Raw genomic sequence first — 22,513 nt, 5'->3', positions numbered from 1 at the left:
AAAAATATAGAAGTATTATCAGTACTCATTACACAGACTGACTTCATTTAGAGTCTTATATTATTATAGTATATAATATTGTTTGTTTTTATCACTAAGAGCATTTTAATGTTGTTCATCAATTTGGAGCCAATTTTAGACACTTTTGGTAGATTAATTGTTCAGCATCATATTATATAAGTTAAAATATCTTATGTAAAATGTGAATCTGAAAAGTAACTAGTGACAAAGTGGCATATAAATGTAGTGGAGTAGAAGTACAAAGTAGCATAAAATCGAAGTAAAGTACAAATACCTCAAATTTGTACTTAAGTACAGTACTTACATTCCACCACTGTATAAAACTAAGCTGTGTTGAAATCAGTGATGCTCATTTAATCTTCATTTCCAATAATAATGAGTAAGTTATGTGGCATCAGTTCACTGTTAAATCCTTTCAGGGAGTGCACAACAAACACTGCATGAGTCAGCTAATATTATTGATATTACGTCAGCTAAAATGTTAGCATGTTAGCACCAGAACCAAAATGTCTCATCTAACGGGTAAACTGCCGACGGGACGGAGAGCCGGGACACACCTAAAGTCTACAGAAAGAGTCATTCATGCTCATTCAGTTCTGGGGGTTTCTAGTGCATGAAACGACGGTAACTGACTGGAACCCCCTAATGAATCCTAATAAGCTTCAGCTCCCTTTCCTCCCCTTCTGGCTTACTAACACATGACATTTTCTTTTAATAAACCATTAGCTTAATATCCTCCGCTGAATGTACTGTAGGGCGGCGAGGGCACGGCACACACACTGTGATGGAAACACACACGGACATGCACACACAGAGGAGAAAGGCAATGACATGTTAGACAGAGTACAGTAAGTCTGTCGAGTGTCTGCCGTCAGTCATTAGGTCTGTTCAGGCATGGATACACACACACTGATGTAATGAGGCACAGTGAACGTGTTCAGTCTGTGTGTGTGTTTAATAGATTGAAGGATGAATCATTCCAGGGATGACCTTATTCTTCAGGGAAGTTTGAGCATGTGTGTGTGTGTGTGCATGTTCGGGGGTTAATGGCGCATGAAATGATGTCTTCATTAGCATCTCCCCAAGATAAACCACATGATAAGACAATAATCATATCTGTCAGTTACATGATAGGAACAAAAGGATATTTGTGAGTCTAATCATTAAATGACAACAGTGAAAAAAATCGTTAAAACCTTTTTTATCTGTTTTTAATTATACCTGCCTGGATCTGATCTGATTTAAACGCTCCTTCTGTGGTTTATCCCAATTGTTTTGTTGCCACTTCCTGACTATTTCTCATCAAGACTGTGGTGGCATTTAGTCCTTGAATCGTTATTTTACCAGAATGCAGTAATGTTATCTTACATTACTGACAGAGACATATAGTTAATGATATGTGAGCTGCTGCTCATTAGTACAACAGGTCACTACTGTATTTTGTCTCAGTTTTTGTTATGAATGGTTCCTTTCCATTTGTCTCGTTTTGGAAAAAAAGTTGTTAACGAGTATTTTCGTCATTGTTTTTGTTGACAAAGTTAACATTGCCTAGTTCACCCCAGCTGTGACTGAATCCCAGCAGTCATCAAGTCTGGAATCAAAACCAGTGCTTGCTGTAATTCCCCATGATCCTCGGAAATGTGCGGTTGCTGTGCACGGATGTGGGGTTTTTTTTATTTTTTTTTATTTTACAACCGTACGCAGACCCACCACAGCCGCTCAGATGATCCAATTCACATCACAAGGCAATTCAGATCTGAGGCGGTGAATGTGTGTGTGTGTGTTTGTGTGTGATGTGTGAGGTGGAGATGAGGGTGACAGCCAGGAAACAGCCTCCGGTGTCATCTGGCTCTTTATCACAATAATGAGAAATGAGAAGCTCCATATGTGGTGCGATGATTTTAATGTCAGGACTGAAATTTGCCCTCAGATCTCAAATACACAAAAAGCAAAGAGAATGAAACCAGTACTGCTGTCAGTGTAAGTCTGCTCAAAAAGCTATGACGTTAATTCTCGGTGACCGACGTTAATGTTGACGTGATAGCAGGTTTTCAGGTGACATAATGTACCCTGTGGCTGCTGCATTGGAGGTCCTCAGCTGTTAATGACAGACTTCAGCTAATTGTATTTTTTTAAATGTATGACCCGGGGTGTCATGCATCCAATTTTCATCTCATAATGATGTTGACTATAATAATTTAGCCACTGGAAAAGTCTGAACTGAGATCCTGTGGCTCTGCTATTGCTACGTAGACAATCATGTTAAAATGAAATGTGATATTCTGTCAGGGCACAATCTTCCATGTGTCTATTCTTTGTATTATTTTAATATTTAATGGACAGATATGGGAGTGGTGTCGATCTTTTCATCTAACTCCCGGCATGAAAGCAAATAAGTGTCCCAAAGTGTCGAGCTATTCCTTTCATGATCTGAGTCTTGTGTGCACAAATTATTAGAATATCTTGTGCTCACAAGCTAAAAGATCTTTCAGGACTTTGGGGGGCTCTATAAAGTACATATGAATTTGTTATTTCTGAAGTAATTGCCAAATTCTGTGAAATAATGTCACACTCAGACCTGCAGTACAATACAGAAAATGTGTTTCTGGTTCGGATTTACACCAGAAAGCATAATTGTACTTCCAAGAACTGTCAAATCTCAAAATCTGACAGCAGCAATGTGAAGGAGGCACATTTGATTTGTAGTGTTAATAGAAATTAGTGGTGTCATATTTGGCCAAAAAAATTATACAAATCAGCCCTCAAATACTGTAAATAAGGCCACTACGTTCACACTAAAATAACCTTTCTCAGATACGTCGCATTCCAGCTAAATATAACTAACAACCAGGCCATCTCTCTGGCCCATATATGTGCTCACTCTCCAGCAGACCTATATGAAAGTACCAGACATGGCTGCTGGGAGGTTTGAGATTCTCTACAGAGAAATAATGTGCAAATGTACTCAGTGCCTCAGACAAGCCACTGCTGGAGACTGACTTCAAATTTGTAAATTTTTAATTATACACTGATAATGTTTCGCTTCGCCTTGATATCTTGATTAACAAAAATCAACTTGTAATTTTATAGTCGCATGAGCAGATTTGCACCGACAAATTCAAACGCAGCGCTGTGTTGGAATAACTGGTTTAAAACTGAAATCTGTTATTCGACTACTTGTTAAAGCAGACATACTTGGTTTAAAATGTTATTACAGAGCAGAAAGTAGAACGTCGCTGTCATCTGGATTACTCACTGTGGTGTGCCACACAGTCAGATGAGAGCCTTCTAATTGCTCTGGGACTCCTTCTCTTTTTGTCAACACCATGGTGATGTTCATGTGATCTCTGGAGCTTCTCCCAGCATCAACTCCCCCCTCCACCACCACCACCACCACCTCCACCCCTTCCCACCCACTGGCAAGCCTCGGCACTGTGGCCTGGAAATCAGCACCAGACATGGCATGGATGCAATATCCCCGGCCAAACTGATGGAGGATGGAGAGATCTGCGGAGGGGGATGGGTGGAGAAAGGGGGAGGTGTGATTGTGTCAGCATCTGTGAGTGCGCATTTATCTACAGGAATATGAGAATTCTGCACACAGATATGAGAATATTTAATGTCTGCATGTACAAAATAAAGATATCAAAATATAAAGATATTAAACTGTCCAGATATCCCAGACCAGAATGAAAGCCTGTGATGGAAATAAAAAGAGAGGCACACTGACCCTCTTACAGCAGCAGGGGGGATCATCTAATATGCAACCAGTCGAAGGTGAAGCCGACTGGGCTTTTCAGGGCTTCTGTCGAAGCTTCCTGAGAGAGTAGTTAAAGCAAGAGGTGGGTTGCAGGGTTACTTGGAGCCAGTGGGGTGGTGTTGGTGGGATTTTGAGGTTTTAGGAGGTGAGTGGGTGGGTGGGAGGGGGGTTCATACCAATATGTCTTTGATCTACTGAAATGGCCTGAGGTCTGTGTAGCCTGCTTTGTGGAGGTGTGAGGTGAAGATATAAAAGCAAGGTTACACTTGAAAACACTAAAGTGAGTTTCATTGCATTATTTTAATGTGATTATTCGTAAGGTGAGATTAATATGAGAGGATGTTTGGTTCATAAATCATACTTACACACACCTCTGTCTTATAAGCGCTATCATTCTCACTCACACACATGTTCAGACGGAATATGTACTGTATGATAAGGAATTATATTGTTTATGAGAAAGAATAATCACGTAAGTAAGATTGAGAAGAGAGAAATTATGCATGCAAGAGAGAATAGTAGTGTGCATGAAAATCGCATAATGGTGTGTGCGCGTGTGTGTGAGACAGTACTATGATGTATGTAATAGAGAAAGAACTGGAAGGCAGTTTGAGTTCTCAGCTCCTGATTGGCTTGCAGCTTTAATGAAAACATATCCTGCACCTGCTCGCTGTTGCTGCTAGCAACGTTTAGGCTACAAGGATCATTTAAATTAAGCCACATGCATACTTAAGAACAGCTTCTGTTTCAGTCTAACTCTCATACAAATATACTCAATCATCATCATGTATTATGTATATTTTGTCATTCTGTTTCTCACACATTGATATTCCCATTCACCCATGTAGGACTATTATCATCATCTCCTATGTATACTACTGTATCCTTCAATCATGTTGTTATATTGTTGTTCCTTTCAGTGTATATGTCCAAGACAAAATTTCACAGAAAATATGTGTAATTTAAGAAAGATATTTCATTCCGTGATTTAAAAGAGCAGAAAAATGAAAAATCTTACATTACAGTATCTGCCTCCTTCTAAAAATGAATAAACAACTGGATGGTCTACCATATGAACACACACAATTAAAAAAAAATTATGCATGATATGGGATATATACATGTCTGGTGTGATTATTCCACTAATTAACAATTGGTATTGGTAATGCACAAAGAAGTGTAGCATTGTTTCCACCCGCAAGCTAGCAAACATGGATGTAACACATTAAAATTTTTTAAAATGATCAGAAAATCCGCTCCGCAGATGTTTTATGAGGAAGGAAATACATTCAATATGTTTGTTAGAACTCAAGGATATATAAGTTTTGGTGAGAAACACTACATGTAAACATATTGTTCATATTGTTGAAGTTCATATTCCAATACTATGTTCCAATACTTCAACTTTTTACACATTTTCTTAAATAATTTTATGTGCATGCTGAGTTACAGTTTGTGTGGCGTTTAGATGGTGTACATGCAAGATTATGATGTAATGTACAAGAGCAAGTATGATTTATGACCTGATTGGCCTCTCATAGAATTACTGTAATTAATTTTCTCTCATGTTGATTTAATGTCTCAGCCATCTAGGTGACAATACCCACCATTTGTCCTCAAGGCAGATAAAAACATGAAGATTACTAGCTCTGTTTGACTCAGGGGGAAGCAGAGGAGGCACCTTGGCTTGCAGAGGTGGTTAATGCACAGAGAAAGTGCAATAATGTAATATACAAGGGAGGCAGCCTGAGCAAACAAAGAGGAATTTCTTGTAAAACAAGGGTGATATTACACGGAGTACATGTGACACATTTGCAAATGCAGCAGAGAGTTGGTGGGCCGAGGGTATAGCTAAGAGGGGGAAATGTCACTTGTCTCTCCCGTTTTCAGTCTGTCTCCACTTATAAAACTCCCATAAAACCAATAATGTTGTGCAGATGTAGACATTTTGCCTGTGAGCTAACAATATAGAAGGCGCAGTATGTCAAGAATGCCTTTGATCAAGACTTTATGAAGGAGACGGACGCTTTGATGATTTTGCTGACATTTCCAGGAGACTTTAAAGACTCGAGTAGGGCTAATCAAATCAGTGTGCCTTTTCTCTTTTCGAGGTTAAGTAGCATGTATGTGGCCAGCCCCTTAGGAGTTGGATTTTTTATGGTTTGGAGATGAGGAGACATTGTGTCTAAGTGCTTTCTGAATGAATGAAAGACATTAGACATTAGAATTTTCTGCAGGTCCTTGTGCAGACTTCTGAATATGAATAAGACGCACACTTGCACACATATAAATGCTGAAAATGCATTAATTTGTACGGTTTTCATACATTTTAACATACTCTGAAAATATTTATATTTGTATTCATTCTGCATATATACTACTTATATCTGCATTTTTATAATGATATTTAAGGAATGCATCCTATCTTCTGATACATTTACAGTAACTCTGACCCAGGCGGCAACAACCACGGCTTGAAATTGAAGCCAAAGTGGAAGTCCCTTTAAGTGCAATACCATTGACGATTAGATACTGGCTCCAATAGACTCGCAATAAAAAGTGTCAACTTCTCTCATGAAATATAAACATATTAATAAATATTTTTACAAGTCATTATGGTCACAATCTCTAAATTTAGGTCCTCTAATAAGTGTGCTGGTGGTCATTTTAGAAATTATTGCTCTGTTATTATTGCTATAAACAGTAGCTTTGATGTCTGTCATGTGGGTGTTGACTGACAGTTGTGATTGAGAGTTTGCTCCCCGGCTCTGGGACTTGCACTGAATCGCACTATTATTGCAATATTTCGGTAAGTTTAATGTTACTTGATAAGGATACTGACCATGTTAGTTGGCTAACGTTAGCACAAATCTGCACCGCATGGTGTTCCTGGTAAGTTAGCGTTAGCTTGGATCAGAGGTAGCAGGGTGTGTTTCCAAAGCGTGAAAGGAAACACCCCACACTCCTTATTTGGAAGGTCCTGTCTCCAAATGGAAAAGATGGCACCACCATAAACAGTAACTCTGGGTGACATCACACCTTACTATATCCATCTTTATATACAGTCTATGCTCTGACCCAGTGACCTGGTATGACTGTATAAACTAACCAGCATGTAAATTTACATAATCTGTTTACTCCTCTCTCTGTGGTGGTCTTTGAATATTTCTGCCACTGCTCTTTGTCCTTCTCTAAGCATTAACCTTTCTCTTAAAGCCAGCGCCATCCATCTTCACCAAGCGACTGATTTCAGATGCCGACAGCATGCAAATGCACGTTCGTACGGCGCTTTTCACACACACACCTGCATGTGCAAACACACCCATGCTGGCAGGTCCTGTTGGCTCGGCAGGCCAAGGATGTACTCACAACCTTTTCTTACACGTCGTTGCTTCTCTCTTCTCCATCTGTCTCGTCTTTCTTTGCCATTTAGTTCAGACAAACCCAAAACAGTCAGAAAACCGTGGTGTGGATGGCGCAAGCATGAAGAATGAATTATAAGGGATTAATTTTTATGTAATCTGTCCTCAGTATAATTATGTAAATATCTCCTTTGCCAAGAGGAACTGGATTTCTTGGATTTCTCTGTTTGGTTGTCACAGTTGGTAAAATGGCAAAGTTCTTACTTTCTTGGGTCCAATTCATTGCAGTTTTTACACAGTGTTATTGAACTCACCACAATGTTTAGATGAGCATCTTGACATTGTCAGAAATTTTATTATCAGACTGGGGTTCTATCATGGTCAGTACAGCGTGTGTAATGGCAGACAGAATAAGGGTTTTCTATTTCTGTGGTGGCTTCAATTTTGAAAATGTCCAGGCCATTAAATCCAACAGGTGCTTTCACAAATCTAAATGATCAAACCTATTTCTAGACTATTTTCACCTCCTGGACAAATCTAAGTACAGACAGAATGCCTAAAATAATCGAAAGACACACAAATCATCCGATGCCACGTCGTGCCATCTGAGAAATGTGCCCCTATCAGGGTCCTGGTGTCTTTTGTCAGTTAATGGAGCTAAAAGATGAGGGCTGAAATTGAGATGCTATCCCACAAGGCAGCATAACCAATCATATGATATCTTGGACCCAGCTGCAGACGATCTCAGCAGATAATGAACCAGTTTGGTCATCAAGGCTGTGCCTGTGACACACTCCACTGATGCATCACTTTCTTTTCTCCACAATTTTTTTGTCTTCATAGATGATACATATCTCCTAAAGGACTTGCAAAACTGTTTCCTACTTTCTTTCACATTTCTTTTATTATAATAGGAAAAGTACAATGTTTTAAGGTCAAATTGTCTCAGGCACACATAAGTAAAACAGATCATTAGACAGTGGTGCAGCAAAATTAATCCACGTCTTTGCAATTTGGTTCTGGAAGATGGTGACGTAGTACCTTCTCTCAGTGCTAGTTGGTGAGCTAACGGATATCCAGCCAAGCTAGTGCTAGTCGGGCACAATAGCTCTCTGAGCTTCTTTTAATTTTCTCTGCACTGGGCTATTTTCTCCTCCCTGGCATTTTGTTCACAACATTTTACACCATGTCATTCAATAAAGAGTTATTGAAAGAAGAAAAGACGGTTAGCAAGCTAGTTAGCTCAGTTGCTAACGGAACAAATTTGTGCAATTGACTTCTGTCTTATAACTGTCCACAAACCATTAACATTTCCTCATGTTGTGCATGACAGAGGAAGTTAAATAACAGTTGATGGTGCAACACAGCTAATGAGCTACAATAGCTTCCTCCATTTTGGACTCTTTGGCCAAAACTCAGCACTGTCAAGACGGCTTGGTCACCGACGCAAATTTGCTTGTCAAAGTTCAACAAAGTTTAACGCGACATGAAAAACTGGTGCGGATTTAAGCTTTTCAGTTACTCAACAGATTGTGATGATTCAGTTGGAATTAATTGATTTTGACACAAAGTATCACTGTTTTAAATGCTGGTGAGACTTATGGCTTTAGTTTCACCCATAGGTGTGCTGGTGGAGAGGTGCACACATCCAAGCCTGACTCAAAAATCAACAAATACATTGAAATGCCCATGCATGCAAATGTACATGCTTACTCGACATGTACATACATGTCAGGCAAAAAGAAATACATGTTTACAACTACAAATAAGGAATCTGAAAACAAGGCAAATGTCAAATTTAGACAGCTCAACAAATCAAAAATGGGGTTAAATGTGAACTCTACATTTGTCCCAAAGAGAAATCTTCACTCTCACACTGATTTTTTTTCATACTAACTATGCTAGCCTTCCAACGACTGTGTACTGCCAGCTTCAGCCTTGACTGTCGCCTGAGTTTAACATCCAAGTGCAAAATTGTAGTTTTAAATTCAGGGGGGCCCACATGTGGTATCCGTGTGTTGAGCGTTGCGGCCTGCGGTGTCAAGGTTTAACAGGCAATCACGTTTCTTCTTCACACCCCACTTACTGCAGGCTTTTTGAAATGGTCAGAGGCGAGACTGATAATTACACTGACACTTCCTGGATCGGCTCGTAAGTGAGGTTCTACAGATGGGGCGTTGTAATGTGAGAAAGAGGGAGGACGGCGCAGATGATATGCAGTACAGTGTACAGCTGGTCAGGGCAAGAGGTTAAGATAATTCCACTTTATTGCAACTTCGGTATTTGATTTCACAGTTTTGGCCATCGTTTCTGTCCGTTAGTGCACTCACCAAGCAACGTTGTTAGTTCAAAGTCTGACAGGGCAAGAAACATGAGAAGAAGTAAACAAACCAACAGTTTATCCAGATTTTTTAAAGCATTTGTAACGTAATAATTCCTAATTGCACAAGAAAACTGTGTGTGTGAGTTTGGGTGATAATTTTATTGTTTGCTCCTCCAAACATCTGACTTCTCATGTTTTATGCCCTGTTTGACTTTCAAGGTCACAGAAATTTACTTGGTGATGGAAACGTTTTAACTCATAAGAATTACGACTGAAACTTATAAAAATAAGCCCCAAGTTGTAATAAATCACAGTTATTCTATACACATGTTAAACAAACTGATCGATGACTGCAGGAGGCAGGCAGGTATATACCGTGGGGCTGAAGTGGTAATGAGGGACAGGTGTGTAAGCAGGAATGAGGGACAGGTGTGCAGAGAGGAGCAGGGTCACATGACTGGCAAAGGCGGGAAACTCCCTGAGGGCAACTGTTGGAGACAATTAATGATAATACGGGGACTAGGAGGAGGAAGAAAATGAGAAATGACACACCAGTTTTTCTACCTAATGTGGCATAGACAATGTACGTTCAAGGTTAATAATGATCTTATGAATAATACGCTCCTCCCTCCATCACCCAGAAATACATTTATATCTAAATGTCGCATTAATCAATGTTCTTATATTAAAGGACGAGTGCACTATTTTTTCAAACAGGTTTTTCTTGCTGTAATCATTCTATTAGAAGATCCCTTCATAATGCACTTACAATGTCAGTGATGGAGAACAAAATCCACAGTCCTCCTTCCGTGCAAAAATGTATTTCAAAGTTTATCTGATGCGAATATGAAGCTTCAGCCGTCCAAATGAGTCAAGTCAAGTAGATATTGTTCAACGTTACAGTCATTTTAGTGCCAAAGTCCCTCTTTTTGTTACACAGGGAAACACTATCCGAGGAAACACAAAGAGGGAATTTGATGCTAAAAAGACTGTAAATGTGTCAGATATCCACTTGATATGACTAACTCAGACTGCTGAAGCCTCATATAAGCTTCAGATAAAAACAACATGTGGACACAGTTATTTCCTAAAACGTGAAACTACGCTAATTTACTTTAAATAAAGACGCCAGAAGAGATTAAGATTGTTTTTCTGTAGTTTTAAGGGTGAAAAGCTTAAATAGTACCAGGATGAATGGGATCACTGGGATGGTGCAAATCTGAGGACATGCATGTTACACATTAATCATTAGTCACACATGGCTTGCATTTGAAAAATTCAAGGGGATTCAGCCTATTTACATTAAGGGTCATGTGTTACGAGACCAATTAAACACCATTCATTCTTTTTCCACAGCTACCACACACTTTCTTGGTCTGTTGCCCCCAATTTCTCCCATACAGCTCTTCCATCACAACTCCCTAACACCCATGCAACATTTAGGCGGAGCAGCAGGGAGGGTACAACTCATACTCCCCCCTCACTTTCCCTCTTGCGGGCAGGCTGATGATCTGTAAAGAGAATCATTAAGACGCAATTTGTGACTGCGACACGCACACACACATTGCCTGGAGAAGGCTATCCATCACCAGCAGCCCCATTCCTCAACATGAAGGAGAAAAAAACCATGCAGAGGCTTGCTGCTTGTCTGCCTGACCTCTGACCTTCAAGATGCATGTGCCTGAACATGACCGCATAACAGGAGCACACACTCAGAAAAAAAAAACGGTAGGTGGTCCGGTGGTGATAGGCATCGTCCAATCATGTTTGAACCCCAGCCAGCGATGAAACGTCCTTGAGAAAGACACTTAGGCTTCCTTTTCTGGCCTGCTGCTGTTTTTGACCTCCATCATGAAAGTCATGCATGCTTAATATATTCAAAAATGCAATTACCCAATTACACTTTATGCATAATGAGGAAAAAGAATGAAAAGGGGTGTAATGGAGGGCCATTTCAGGAAAAATAATGAATGCTTTCTGCTTGTTGACCCTCCTTTCTGCTCTATCACAATAACTCAAGCCCCCACCCAAATAACGGCTGATTGTTGACGACGGGCTTATCAAAGGGGCAGCAGAGAGGTCTGGGTGTGAAGAGGCAGCGCTGTCTCCTCTGCTCGTCTTTGATGAAGGGTTCTTCTGCTGAAAATGTAATTCCTCCGTCCTCCTGGATGTTTTCATTGTATTCGAGAGCTTCCCCCCTAACGACTGCAGCTCGGCAACCTCCTCTTCCACTACGTTCCTATGGTAACAAGTCAGAGTGTGTGTTTGTCTGGGAGATGAGTGATTGTCTATGTTTGTGTGTGTTCATTATGGTGGTGTGGCTTATTTTTACATAATGAATCAATTACTGACGCTCTGGAGTGAGCTCATTTGAATAATCTCTTTTAAAAAAAAAAGGTGGGCGTGGGTGGGGTGGGGAGGTTGCTTTGTGTTTCCTCCCCACACAACATGAGCATCTTCACACACCTCATGTATAGATCAGTTTTTCCCTTGCAAAAGATGCATCACTGTGTGTGTGTGTGTGTGTGTGTGTGTGTGTGTGTGTGTGTGTGTGTGGAGGGGAGAGAGTGTATAATGGGACATCCAACTGACATCATTTGCCTGCCAATCTGCACCCTGCTTGCCAAACCCAGCCTCCATAATTGCTTCACTGAGCAGGGCTGTGGCAACTACAGTGTCTCTATTTTTAAACAATCCACCATATAGGAGAAAGTGTCATACCACCCCCTACTGTACAATGTTGGACTGTGATTCACCTCGCAACAAATCTAGGATTTAGCAACATCACAGCTAAGCACAATGCATAAAAGCAAGTAAACAAATAATTCTGTTTAAAGTCCCCTTCCACTCAGATTTGAAAACCTGCACAAAGAAACAGGATTTTGTGACATTGCAACTAGTTTGGAGGCCAACTGTGGTCCAGTATAAAACGTACAGTGTGAAATCTCGTTTCCAAACACACTGAGAATTTACTTTTCAGTGAAGTAGATGTCTTGTATCCAGCACTTAAATTTTTGAAATGAACAATCTTTCCATACTTTTTTGGATTTGTAAATGAAGGGGAGGGAGGGGGGATTAAATGTCATTTTAAGAATTTTTAATGAGGTAATTAAAACTTTTTTTGTGGGGAAAAACATCAGATACAAATTATTCTTCAAAGTATTTTTATGTCCTAAAACATGCTCATTGGGGGTCTTTAAAGCCTTTACAATTTTACCATCTTCAAATTTTAGTCTGTATTTAAAGGTGTTTAAAGAGATTTTTAGATTTTTTCCATCCATATGACATGAAATAGATTTGACTTTTAGACTGCACAGTTACCAGGTATAAAAATGCACAACAAATAGCGCTTTCTGAGGTGCTTACAAGTCCACAGAGGTGTATTTTTCACATACTTGCAGACATTAGCACTAATACAAGCTGAGCCAACAAAATATTATTTATTGCCAATTGACATGCTTTAAAATCCCAAGAAACCAGACCCAAATTATGTACTAAAATCAAATTTAAACTCATGTAATGCCTAATAAAATGATTAAAGAATATATGGGCAAGATAATAGTAATATGTGATTGCATGAGACAGGTTGGCATCTGTAATTTTTGTTTTTAATTAGGAGCTTATCTTTTGTAATTAAGATGCGGGGAGGTTAATTAAGACTTATCCCGACTGCTGGAGAGCATTGTTTGGATTGACACCTGCTGTTTAAAGGCCTAATTATTAATCTGTGCATAACAACAAAAACAGAAAAAAGGGAGGCTTCACCATGGAAACACAGAAGAAAGCCAAAGCATAGGAATAAAAAAATTATTTAAATTTAATCAGGCACCTAAACATGTCTACACTGACTTTTCTGAGTAATTGAGGAAGATGTGTTACAGATACATATCTTCTATTGTTCTAGTGATTAGCCTAAAAATGACAAATTACAACCAACTGTGTGAGAACATAACACATTTAATAAAGCCGTGTGGCTGTAATGTAACTAAAGACTTCAGTCACAAGCTGCTTTTGTAAAGGCAATGTGCAGCACAACTGCACCACCCTGTGGTCATTAATAAAAGTGCATTAATTTCCTTTTGGTACAGTTATAACATTCTTGTACCTCAGGCTCACAGGAATGTGTTTGTCAGTTTAGTAATTCTATCCTTCACTCTCCTATAGAACAGGTAACTAGATACCGAAGGGCCGATGACTTTTATGGAACAATCCTCGATCATGTAAAGAACATCATCAAACAGGAAATTCACATCATTGCAGATCTGAATCAGTTTCTCTTTCTCAGGCTGCTCATCTTCATCAAAGTGGATCCAATGAACTCTTAAGCTTGACTGCCAAAACTCCGCCAAAGTCTCGAGCTCTTCCAAACCGTGCTGGACCCTGGAGGCTGTCTTGGAGTTTTGCTTCCCAGTCAACAATATCTGAGTGAGGTCTGTTCCTTCAACACACTCAACGGATGCATCAAGGCCTCTCAAGCATCTGTTCAACTCCTTCCTTTCTAATTTTTTTATGTATCTGAATGTGTCGGAGTCGACCCAGATGCATTTATCTTTCAGATCCTCTGGACGGACTATAGACAGCTCTCTTGTATCCTCAGCGTTTGTCTCCGAGGACATCGAGACATCTTTCATTATGGTCTGGAGGAGCTTAGCGGTGACTGCTGAGCTGCTCTGATCTGATTCCATCAGATAGTCAGTGCTGCTGTAGCCAGACCCCAAATGATTCTCTCCTCTGGTCTTGGTTGCTGAAATCCTGTCTAGTGTGGTGTGTTTTTGTGAAATACCGTCTACTCCGGGCTGTTTTGCTGATATTTCCTCCGCAGGGAGCCGGACCAGGCGTGATAAGGAAGATCTAATCTCTGCATTGATCTCGGGCTCCCTGAACACTTGTCTGGGGTTGGTCTTAGTAGCTTGATTAGTTCTGTATTCTGTAGTGCTTTGTGAAGATCCTGTTTCTTCCAGTGTGATTACACATGAGGGTTTGGGCATTTTGAAGCTGGACTGAGCTCCCAGCTTCTCCTCTTCATTACTCTCTGTGTCACAAAGACTCCTTGCATCCAAACTCTCATAGGAAACTTTTTGCCTGGTGGCAGACATTTGGGTTTTTGCATATGAGAGCAGGCTTTGGACTTCAGTCGCCTCACCTGTGGTCTGCAGTGGCGTTGATAAGCCGTTTGAGCGCACTGGTTCCTGATTAGCCTTAGAGCCGCTGCAGCTTACAGAGCTGACAGACTCGTGATGTGATATTGCCCTTGGATTAAGAGGACTTTCTCTTAGTTTGACGGCAGCAGTTTGGGCTGAGACTGTGGATTTAAGCTGGCTGGCCCTGCGGATGAGGTCCTCTCGCAGGGCCTGGACGGCAGTGAAAGGCCCCTCAATGGTGGCTTTCCTGTCATGAAGAAAAGGCTGGAAACGAAGTGACCTGTGAGCTGCCCGCAGACTCTGAATCAGTAGTGCTTGTTTGCTGCCAAATATGGAGAGATCGATTGTTGCACTCGGGACATAGAGATACACCTGCAGCACAGGAACAGATATGAATCTGTATTATATCTGATTAAAATAATCAGACTGTTATTGCTTGATTGTCAAATCTCAGATATAAAAAATTAATGTATAAAAGAGAACAATTGACACATGGTCTCACTTACATCTCGGGTAAAGGGGAACACGGTGAGAAGATACTCTTCAGGAAACTCGTCATCCACCATGATTTGCTGCTCCTTTCGCACCACCCTCTCTGCATCTGCCAAGAGTTTGTACTGTTCTGCTACCAATGTCAACATGAAATTATAGTGATGCATGCATGAATGTCTATCCATTGTAATGGAGACAGTACAAAGCCTAACTCTTCTCATTATCTACCAATCTAATCTTGGCTTGCTTGTGACAGTACAGGACTATAATAATATGACAAATTAAACCATTCATCAGTCAGGCATACATCCAAGCGGCACTTCATGTAGATAAATGTTTGATTTATACTGGGTTCACATTTCCCTATAACACACTGTATAATTGGTTCCCATGGGAACCACAATTTGTTCCCATGGGAACCAATTATAGCATATAACAGGAGATATGTTTAACAATGGATACAAGTAGATTATGTGAATGTCAAATTGTACTCCTGATACAAATGTCTTAAGGCCTTCATGTACTTTCATTTCCAATGTGTAATAAGGTAACATCAGTCTCATGTATCACCATTACACTCCGGTCACAGAGCTCAGCATCTGATTTCCATAAAATAAATACCCAGCAGTCTTTAAAAAACCCACAAGGTTGTTTAACAAGACTTACCGCTGTTCTGAAGGTGTTTACAGAATCCCCAAAGACTCTTTCAACAATCTGGATGAAAAAATATTCTGTCTGCGGCACAATAAAAAAGATTTTCAGCCTCTTAACCAAGTTTTTAAGTCAGCCGGGCATGACGGATGTCCTTGGTCTTGATGTAAAAAACAAGCAAAATATGACGTTATTTTGCATGAAAGAATAAAATTAATCTGGTCATAAAATTCTAATTTTGGTTCATGTTGTAAAATTTGAGCAAGAACATACGTCATTTCCAGCAACCATCTTTATTTGGTTAGGAACTTGAAAAACTGTGCAGCAGATGGAACGTTTTTTCATATAGAAGAGTCTTCAAAGTTCTCCTCCACTCAAAAATATGTTTTTGTTCTTGTTCCTACAGTTGAATGTTTGAGCTTCACTGTGCAGAATGACGTATGAAGGTTGTTTTCACATTCAGCTGCTGAAGGTCGAAAATGGCTCTGTGCTCACCTAAAATCTGATTTTAAGGGTTGGGCCTACAAGCATGATTTGTGACATCATTAATAGTTTGGAGCCACTCGGGGTCCTGTATACAACTTATGTACACAGGTGTGATGTGGAAACTTGAAGCCTTCAGTGTACAAACACTGAGAATAGACTTTATAGTGAAGTAGGAGACATCCTGTGTACAGCAGTTAAACTGAAATTAAATATATTTGCATATTTATAGATTCTGAATTTTTATGAGGCAGAAGGAGAAAATGCTATTTTAAGGATTTTAAAGTGGTAATTATATTTTTTGTGTGGAAAAACCATATCAGACACACATTATTGTTCCAAGCAGAGTCCATACATGTCTGGAGGGGATCTTGAATGTTTCTGGAGATATCTCCTGTACAATGATATGTGTTGTTAAACGACCTTCTGAGTGTTTCAAAGACAACCAGATAGTTCTTTTGAAGAAAATTTGATACTTAGTTCTGCAACAGGAATGTAATGTAATAGATGGTCAAACTGAAGCTACTGATGAGGAACTTAAAAACTGTCAACTTTTCGATGGACTTCAGCATGTTAACAATAAATAGCTGTTATTGTACCTGTTAATTGGTAACTTAATAACTTGAACTCTTATGTGCTTGAAACAAAGCTTAAAACATACACAGGTTTGCGCAGGTATCCTTATTAGGACACTGCATTGACTTCCATTCACTGTGGACAGCCTAACCCTAACCAGGACCTCAGAAATGACGTTTTGGCTCATTAGGACCAGGCTTTGGTCCTCATGAGGACTACTGGTCCCGACAAGATAGATGTTTATACCGGAGAGGTCTGAAAGAGGTAACAAAAACACTCACACACACGTTTACACCGCTTTAGAGGACATTGCATTGACTTACAGTCATTTCCTTGAGGCTTTCCTAACCGTAACTACTACTTGCCTAACACTAACCTTAAGGGGGACTTGCTTTTTTCCCAATTAGGGAGGCGAGTCCCTACAACATGAGGAACACCTGGACCACACACACACACACACACACACACACACACACACTTTCATTTCTGCAGAGCATAGGCTACCAAAGCGGCTGCACTGTAGGGCCCCGACACACTGGTTACAACTTGTGTTAATTTACCTTTAGCTTGGTCAAAAGTTACAAACGCGACTCCGTCCATGTTGGTGGGATATCTGACGACTTCGACGTCTCCTCCGTGACTCCTCCTGCAGCTTTGAAAATGAATAGTCAGCTTGTCAATCATCCTGCTGACGGGCAGCACGTCGACCACACCGGACACAACCACCGTCCTGTCGTCCTCACAGGAGTCGGTCTCCATCACAACTGCGAACACGAAGCCTGACCAACACCAGTGTTTTCAGCCATGTTTACCCGCCTGCTGTTGCTAACTGATCAGTTACACTTCCGCTTGGTTTCACTTTCACTCTACAAGGCGCTGTTTCATGGTTAGACAGGTTGTTGTAGTAATAGATTTAGTCCACTAGGTGTCTCTGTCTCTTCACATTTCACTCACTAAGAAGCGTTATCTCAAAATGGCAAATGTGAGCAGCTAGAAATGAGGCTGCTAAGCAGAGCAAATATCTCTGCAATACCCACAAGGCAGAGATACAAACTTCATGGCAACATCTTCCAAACAGTTGCCTCATCTGTTGCTTTTTTTTCTCCTCTCTCTCTGCACACTGTGAGGACATCTCGCTCCAAGACATTTCAACAGACCTTCAACTAGATTATCCCTCATCTTTTTTGCTTGGAAAAAGTTAAGTCAACATGTGTGGTGCAAACATTTATTAGAGTCAAACAAACAAAACAAACAACAACAAAAAGAAGAAAAAAAAAAAAAAAAAAAAAAAAAAGAAAGGAAAGTCACACCAGACAAAACACCTCTCATGATTCACACAAACTGAAATCCAAAAAAAACGAAGCCAAGTAGAGTGACAAACTCGATTGCATTTTTCTTGTGCATATAAACATTTTAATTAAATATAAAAGAAAGTGGCCTGGCCGAGTGCAACAAACAGGTACGGGAGGGGTTAATAAAAGAAAATCCAGGCCCTGTCCAATACCAATCAAAATCTCCATCTCGTTCATCAGTTCAGTGCAAATGCAACATTCACTGTGTATAAAAGTGACTTTAAATAATTCAGGTTGTATATCTATTATTCAGTGTTTATTATTGTATGGGCTCACGTTGTACAAATGCTGCTGTGTGTGTGATTGGTTGGAGCTTGTTTGAAGAATGCTATACAAGAGGAAACCCGTTCTCGTGTGCCTAAACATGACAGAAATGTGTTGCTGCTCAGTGTTACGTCCGCTTCGTCGACTCGGTGCCTGGGACCAAGCTTGGACACAGCTGAAAGGAATTATTGATGAAAGTAAAAATAAAACACACTCGATTTAAATGCAATAATATTTTATAGAGCCCCGATTTTCAAATGTCTAATTTTAAAAGTGGGCACAAAAAAACATTCTTGAACCAGAAACAAGTAGATTATGTGTAAGTTCTGCTCGATATGCTGCTGTCACACTCGTTCACCTGCTATTAAAAAAGAGCCACAGTGGAGACGCTAACATCTTAGCTGGCGGATAAATCCCAAAGCTCTCCAAACACTTTCATTTTTGAACAGCAAACTAGACTTTTAGAAAAAAAAGGGGGGGCCTCCAGTTGCGCTCAGCAGCCACGGACGCATTTTTTTTTTACAAAGAAAACCAAACTGGCTGGTGGTGTTCAGTTTTCCACCCTGCACAGACCTGTTGGCCAGAAAAAAAAAAAGATAAAAATGAACTAAAACAAAATACAAGTGAACATTCATTCTTCAAACATTTGATACTGTTTTCGGTTTGGACAGAGTCTGGGACTTGAACCGAGACAGTCCAGACTGAGGCAGCAGAGGCAGGTGGTTGGATGTGCATTCATGTGGCGCTCCTTAAGACGCACCAAGAACTTAGCAGCTATGAGCTGGCCTTTTCTGAGTCACGCAGCTCCCCTTTGTGTCTGGTACTAGTTCGGAGTTTAAAGGTGGGGCGGGGGCCACTGTGGTGGAGCATGGTGTTCTGGGCAGCGTATCTGGAGGGGAGCATGGCAAAGATAGAGTATGATGAGGGTGGGTCTCCGCTGGGAGCGTCTCTGGCTGTGTTGCGCAACCAGGGCTGATGGTCCGACAGCCGCTGGATCAATTCGCCCCCTTTGCAGAGCTCTGCCAGGAGGTGTTGAGAGTCTGTACAGCTGATCCCCTCCGGAGGATCTGTCACTTCCAGGATCTGACTGCTCACTGCCCACAAACACAGACAACACTGTAAGCAAGCAGCAGAGCCAGTAAATAAAACAACTGTCATGGGTGAAGAGGGAAATCAGACCTGCACCATCGGGAGGCTTCAATAAACTGCTGCTATCAGCTTTCAAAGCTTTGAGGTGGAAGGATGTCGAGAGCTGTCGTGGTTTGAAACAGCATTTTAAAATCTTACTCTAATTGCATTTTTACAGTTTCTTGATTGGTTAAATTTTCAAAAATGCACGATTGTAGGTTTCAAAATAAGGCTCATCTTATTTCTAGATAACGTGACATTTAAAAGGCAGCGATGCTCCACCAACACTTAATGCACAACACACTGAGCTGCTTGTGAGCCGCCTCTGTGTTGATTGTACTAGTGAGATTGTTGACAAGAGCACCTGAATAATGCAAAAAAAAAATAAAAAAAATACTACAGCGAGTGCAAAAAATACGACGAAATATTTGAAGTAATCAGCACATTTCTTTCGGCAGAGTACCGCGGGGGCTGCAGGTTCCACAGCCAGGTGTGAATTCTGCCCTGTCTGTAATTTATTCTGCTTACATTCACAAACAGAGGCTTTTTCCACAGCTACGGAGCGCAGTAAGCATATTTTGACACAATAAAAACGTGATGTTATTTCAGCTGATCTGCTAAATACACCGCACAGCAGCTGGATTTATCACGTGATAAATCTTAACACCAGTTTCCTTTTTCTGACTGACGTTTGAACCTGATGATTAATTCAGAGCTGCGTGTTTTTCCAGAAACAGCTTACCTGAGTTCTTATACAAAACTACATGGAGAAACTGCATGATGTAAAAGAATTACATCTCGTGCTCCTCTCTTATAGAGGAGGTCAAATCTCGGTCAGTAACTCGGGATTTGCTGGAAAAGACTGCGGTTAACTCGAGGTTCACTAAACTCAAGCCTCCCTCTGGACTTCCTATTACCTGCTTCACCTACACTGAGATCTGAAGACAGAGATTTTCTGTTGGCCTTCCTCCCATGACCGCTACGCCAAACCCCCAGTGGACCCTGAGGAGAGAGAGAGAGGACAACAGGTTATTTGTGAAAGGCAGGGAGGGATGTTGGCTGACCTGAAATGTAATTTAAGTCATAAATCCTGAAGATATCCTGATTTTATGACATTAATACACTGACCGGGAGCCATTACGTGCACTGAAAGTAACATTTATTAGTGATAAAAGTCTTGAAAAGACAATATTTCAGCTCTGATGTGTGTCTGACCTGGTGTTTGGCCACCATGTGTGCAGTGTGGATCAGCGGAGGTCTGATGGAGGGTTTGTACTGCAGAGGTTGGCCCAGTAGAGAGTAGTGTGCTTCACCTGGACGTCACGGTCAAAACACAAAGTTAGTGAATTTTCAGATCAGTAGAGACAAAAAACTGAACATTTACTCGTGTTTTTATGGAATTATATTTGTGCCTCAATGCTGAGTGCACAATGGGACATATTTTTTTACAAGTACATACATTATTTTTGTACAGAAATGCCTTTTTTTTAAAAATGAATGTACTCCTGAAAACAAACAGATTCTGTGCTGAAGCAGGTAATTCGATCGTCTCCAGTGTTGCTTACTAGTTTGAAAGCATGTCAGCAATTTATACAGTTTTTTTTTTTACACACTTCAATTATAAAACTTTATGATACTCTGTTTGTAAGTTAGTCTTTGCCTACTTGGCTATGTAGCTAGCTAACTCCTGCTTGATAAACAGCTAGTTGAATAACTTGATTCCAGCTACAAGGCCAAAGCAATATAATCAACAATGTAGCTCCTTTAAAATGATGACTGTACATTTAAATAAATAGATTTAAGGTATGATTTTGTTGGACAAAATGTGCTACATCTAATTTCAACAGCATGCTATAATGTGGTTAATATTAATTAGTAAGTTAGCTAGCTAAAGGAATATTAGACTCAGCTCAGGGCTAATATGGGTAAGTTTATTTTCTTTAAAGGAACTAGCTACCTACCTATCAAAAGCGCTAATAAAGTAAAGACTAACCTACAAATGGAATTTCATACAGATTCATAAATAAAGTATGTAACCAAACATGTATAACTGTGTACATGTGCCTCATTTCTATCCTCCCAGTGCTTAGATGTCTCTTCTAAATGTACAAAATATAATTTATGTGCTTCCAAAAAAACCTTTGTGTGCTGAAACTTTCCAGTAACACGCTCAGGATCAAGGCATGAATATAATTCCACACATTTTGATTTTCCTGCCTCGTTGCCAAGTTTGTCCTCTTTTTAATATGAGTGTGCGAGTGAGTGTGAACAGACTGGTGGCCTCTGTGTCTCTGACCTTGTCCACTGTGGCAGAAGGCTGTAGGGAGCTGCGGGTGGTGGGCCATGACAGGGATGGGCGAGATGCCTGAAGGGAGGCCCTTGACGCTGGGCGGCTGGCCTGGCGAAGGAGTGAGCGCCGGAGACGAGGGCAGGCTGCTCTACACACAACACACCGGCGGTGCGGCGAAAAACAAGTGAAGAACACAAACACTTTCATTCAAAAAAAGCAAACCCTTCGCTATTTCCTTCCTTTTTTCGAAAAAGTCAATCTCTTGTTCAAATTGTTGCTTTAATGTACCATTCCATCCACATTAGTCCCCCTAATGTACCATTACACGCTAATGCTAAGGACTATTTTCTCCTCATTCTCATGTTATGCTTGCGTTGACTTCATTTGCTACGACATTTAACCTGCCTGGAGAGCTGGGGAGGCCGGGTTCAGCTCAAGGGGACAATCGTGTCACTCACGTTACTGTCAGACTTAGACAAGCAAACTAAATTAGCTTTCAAACTGTGAGCATCTTAACTTTCTGACACATACTGCATTGCAAGTGTAGCAAAAATTCTAATTTACTTTACAATTATTTGCCTTCGTCAAGTCAAAACCTCTGGGCCATTGAGCTAATTAGATCTATTAAAGTCAACCGCAATAAGCTTTTTAAAAAGGTTACAAATTAATT

General features: G+C 40.4%; 2 protein-coding genes across 10 annotated transcripts in view; both read right to left on the bottom strand.

The window, feature by feature from the left end:
* Window positions 1–13,259: 13,259 nt before the first annotated feature.
* Window positions 13,260–17,804, bottom strand: LOC121892346. 2 transcript variants are annotated; one of them, XM_042405356.1, is made up of 3 exons: window positions 17,370–17,804; window positions 15,114–15,232; window positions 13,260–14,979 (listed from the first exon to the last, which is right to left on the bottom strand). In XM_042405356.1, the coding sequence occupies exons 1-3, from the start codon at window positions 17,566–17,568 to the stop codon at window positions 13,579–13,581; spliced, it is 1,719 nt and encodes a 572-aa protein (XP_042261290.1). In that variant the 5' UTR covers window positions 17,569–17,804; the 3' UTR covers window positions 13,260–13,578. The 2 variants fall into 2 exon arrangements, with proteins under 2 accessions (XP_042261290.1, XP_042261291.1); XM_042405357.1 differs by having other exon boundaries at window positions 15,114–15,208; window positions 17,370–17,795.
* Window positions 17,805–18,020: 216 nt separating this feature from the next.
* The window catches only part of LOC121892343 (R3H domain-containing protein 1-like), a 48,185-nt gene continuing 43,692 nt past the window's right edge, over window positions 18,021–22,513 (bottom strand). For 6 of the 8 annotated variants that reach the window (XM_042405344.1, XM_042405345.1, XM_042405343.1 and 3 more), the window contains 4 exons: window positions 21,850–21,991; window positions 20,769–20,866; window positions 20,471–20,555; window positions 18,021–19,519 (listed from right to left, as the gene is read on the bottom strand). In XM_042405344.1, the coding sequence (XP_042261278.1) occupies window positions 19,200–19,519; window positions 20,471–20,555; window positions 20,769–20,866; window positions 21,850–21,991 (645 nt within the window). In that variant the 3' untranslated portion in view covers window positions 18,021–19,199. Of the gene's footprint in view, window positions 19,520–20,470; window positions 20,556–20,768; window positions 20,867–21,849; window positions 21,992–22,513 lie in introns of those variants that run through there. The other 2 variants (XM_042405349.1, XM_042405350.1) reach the window with 2 other exon arrangements.

Source organism: Thunnus maccoyii, chromosome 24 (genome assembly GCF_910596095.1).
Source record: "Thunnus maccoyii chromosome 24, fThuMac1.1, whole genome shotgun sequence".
Classification (NCBI taxonomy): Eukaryota; Metazoa; Chordata; class Actinopteri; order Scombriformes; family Scombridae; genus Thunnus; species Thunnus maccoyii.
The sequence above is the reverse complement of the archived record's forward strand: the minus strand, read 5'-3'. Positions and strand labels throughout refer to the sequence as shown.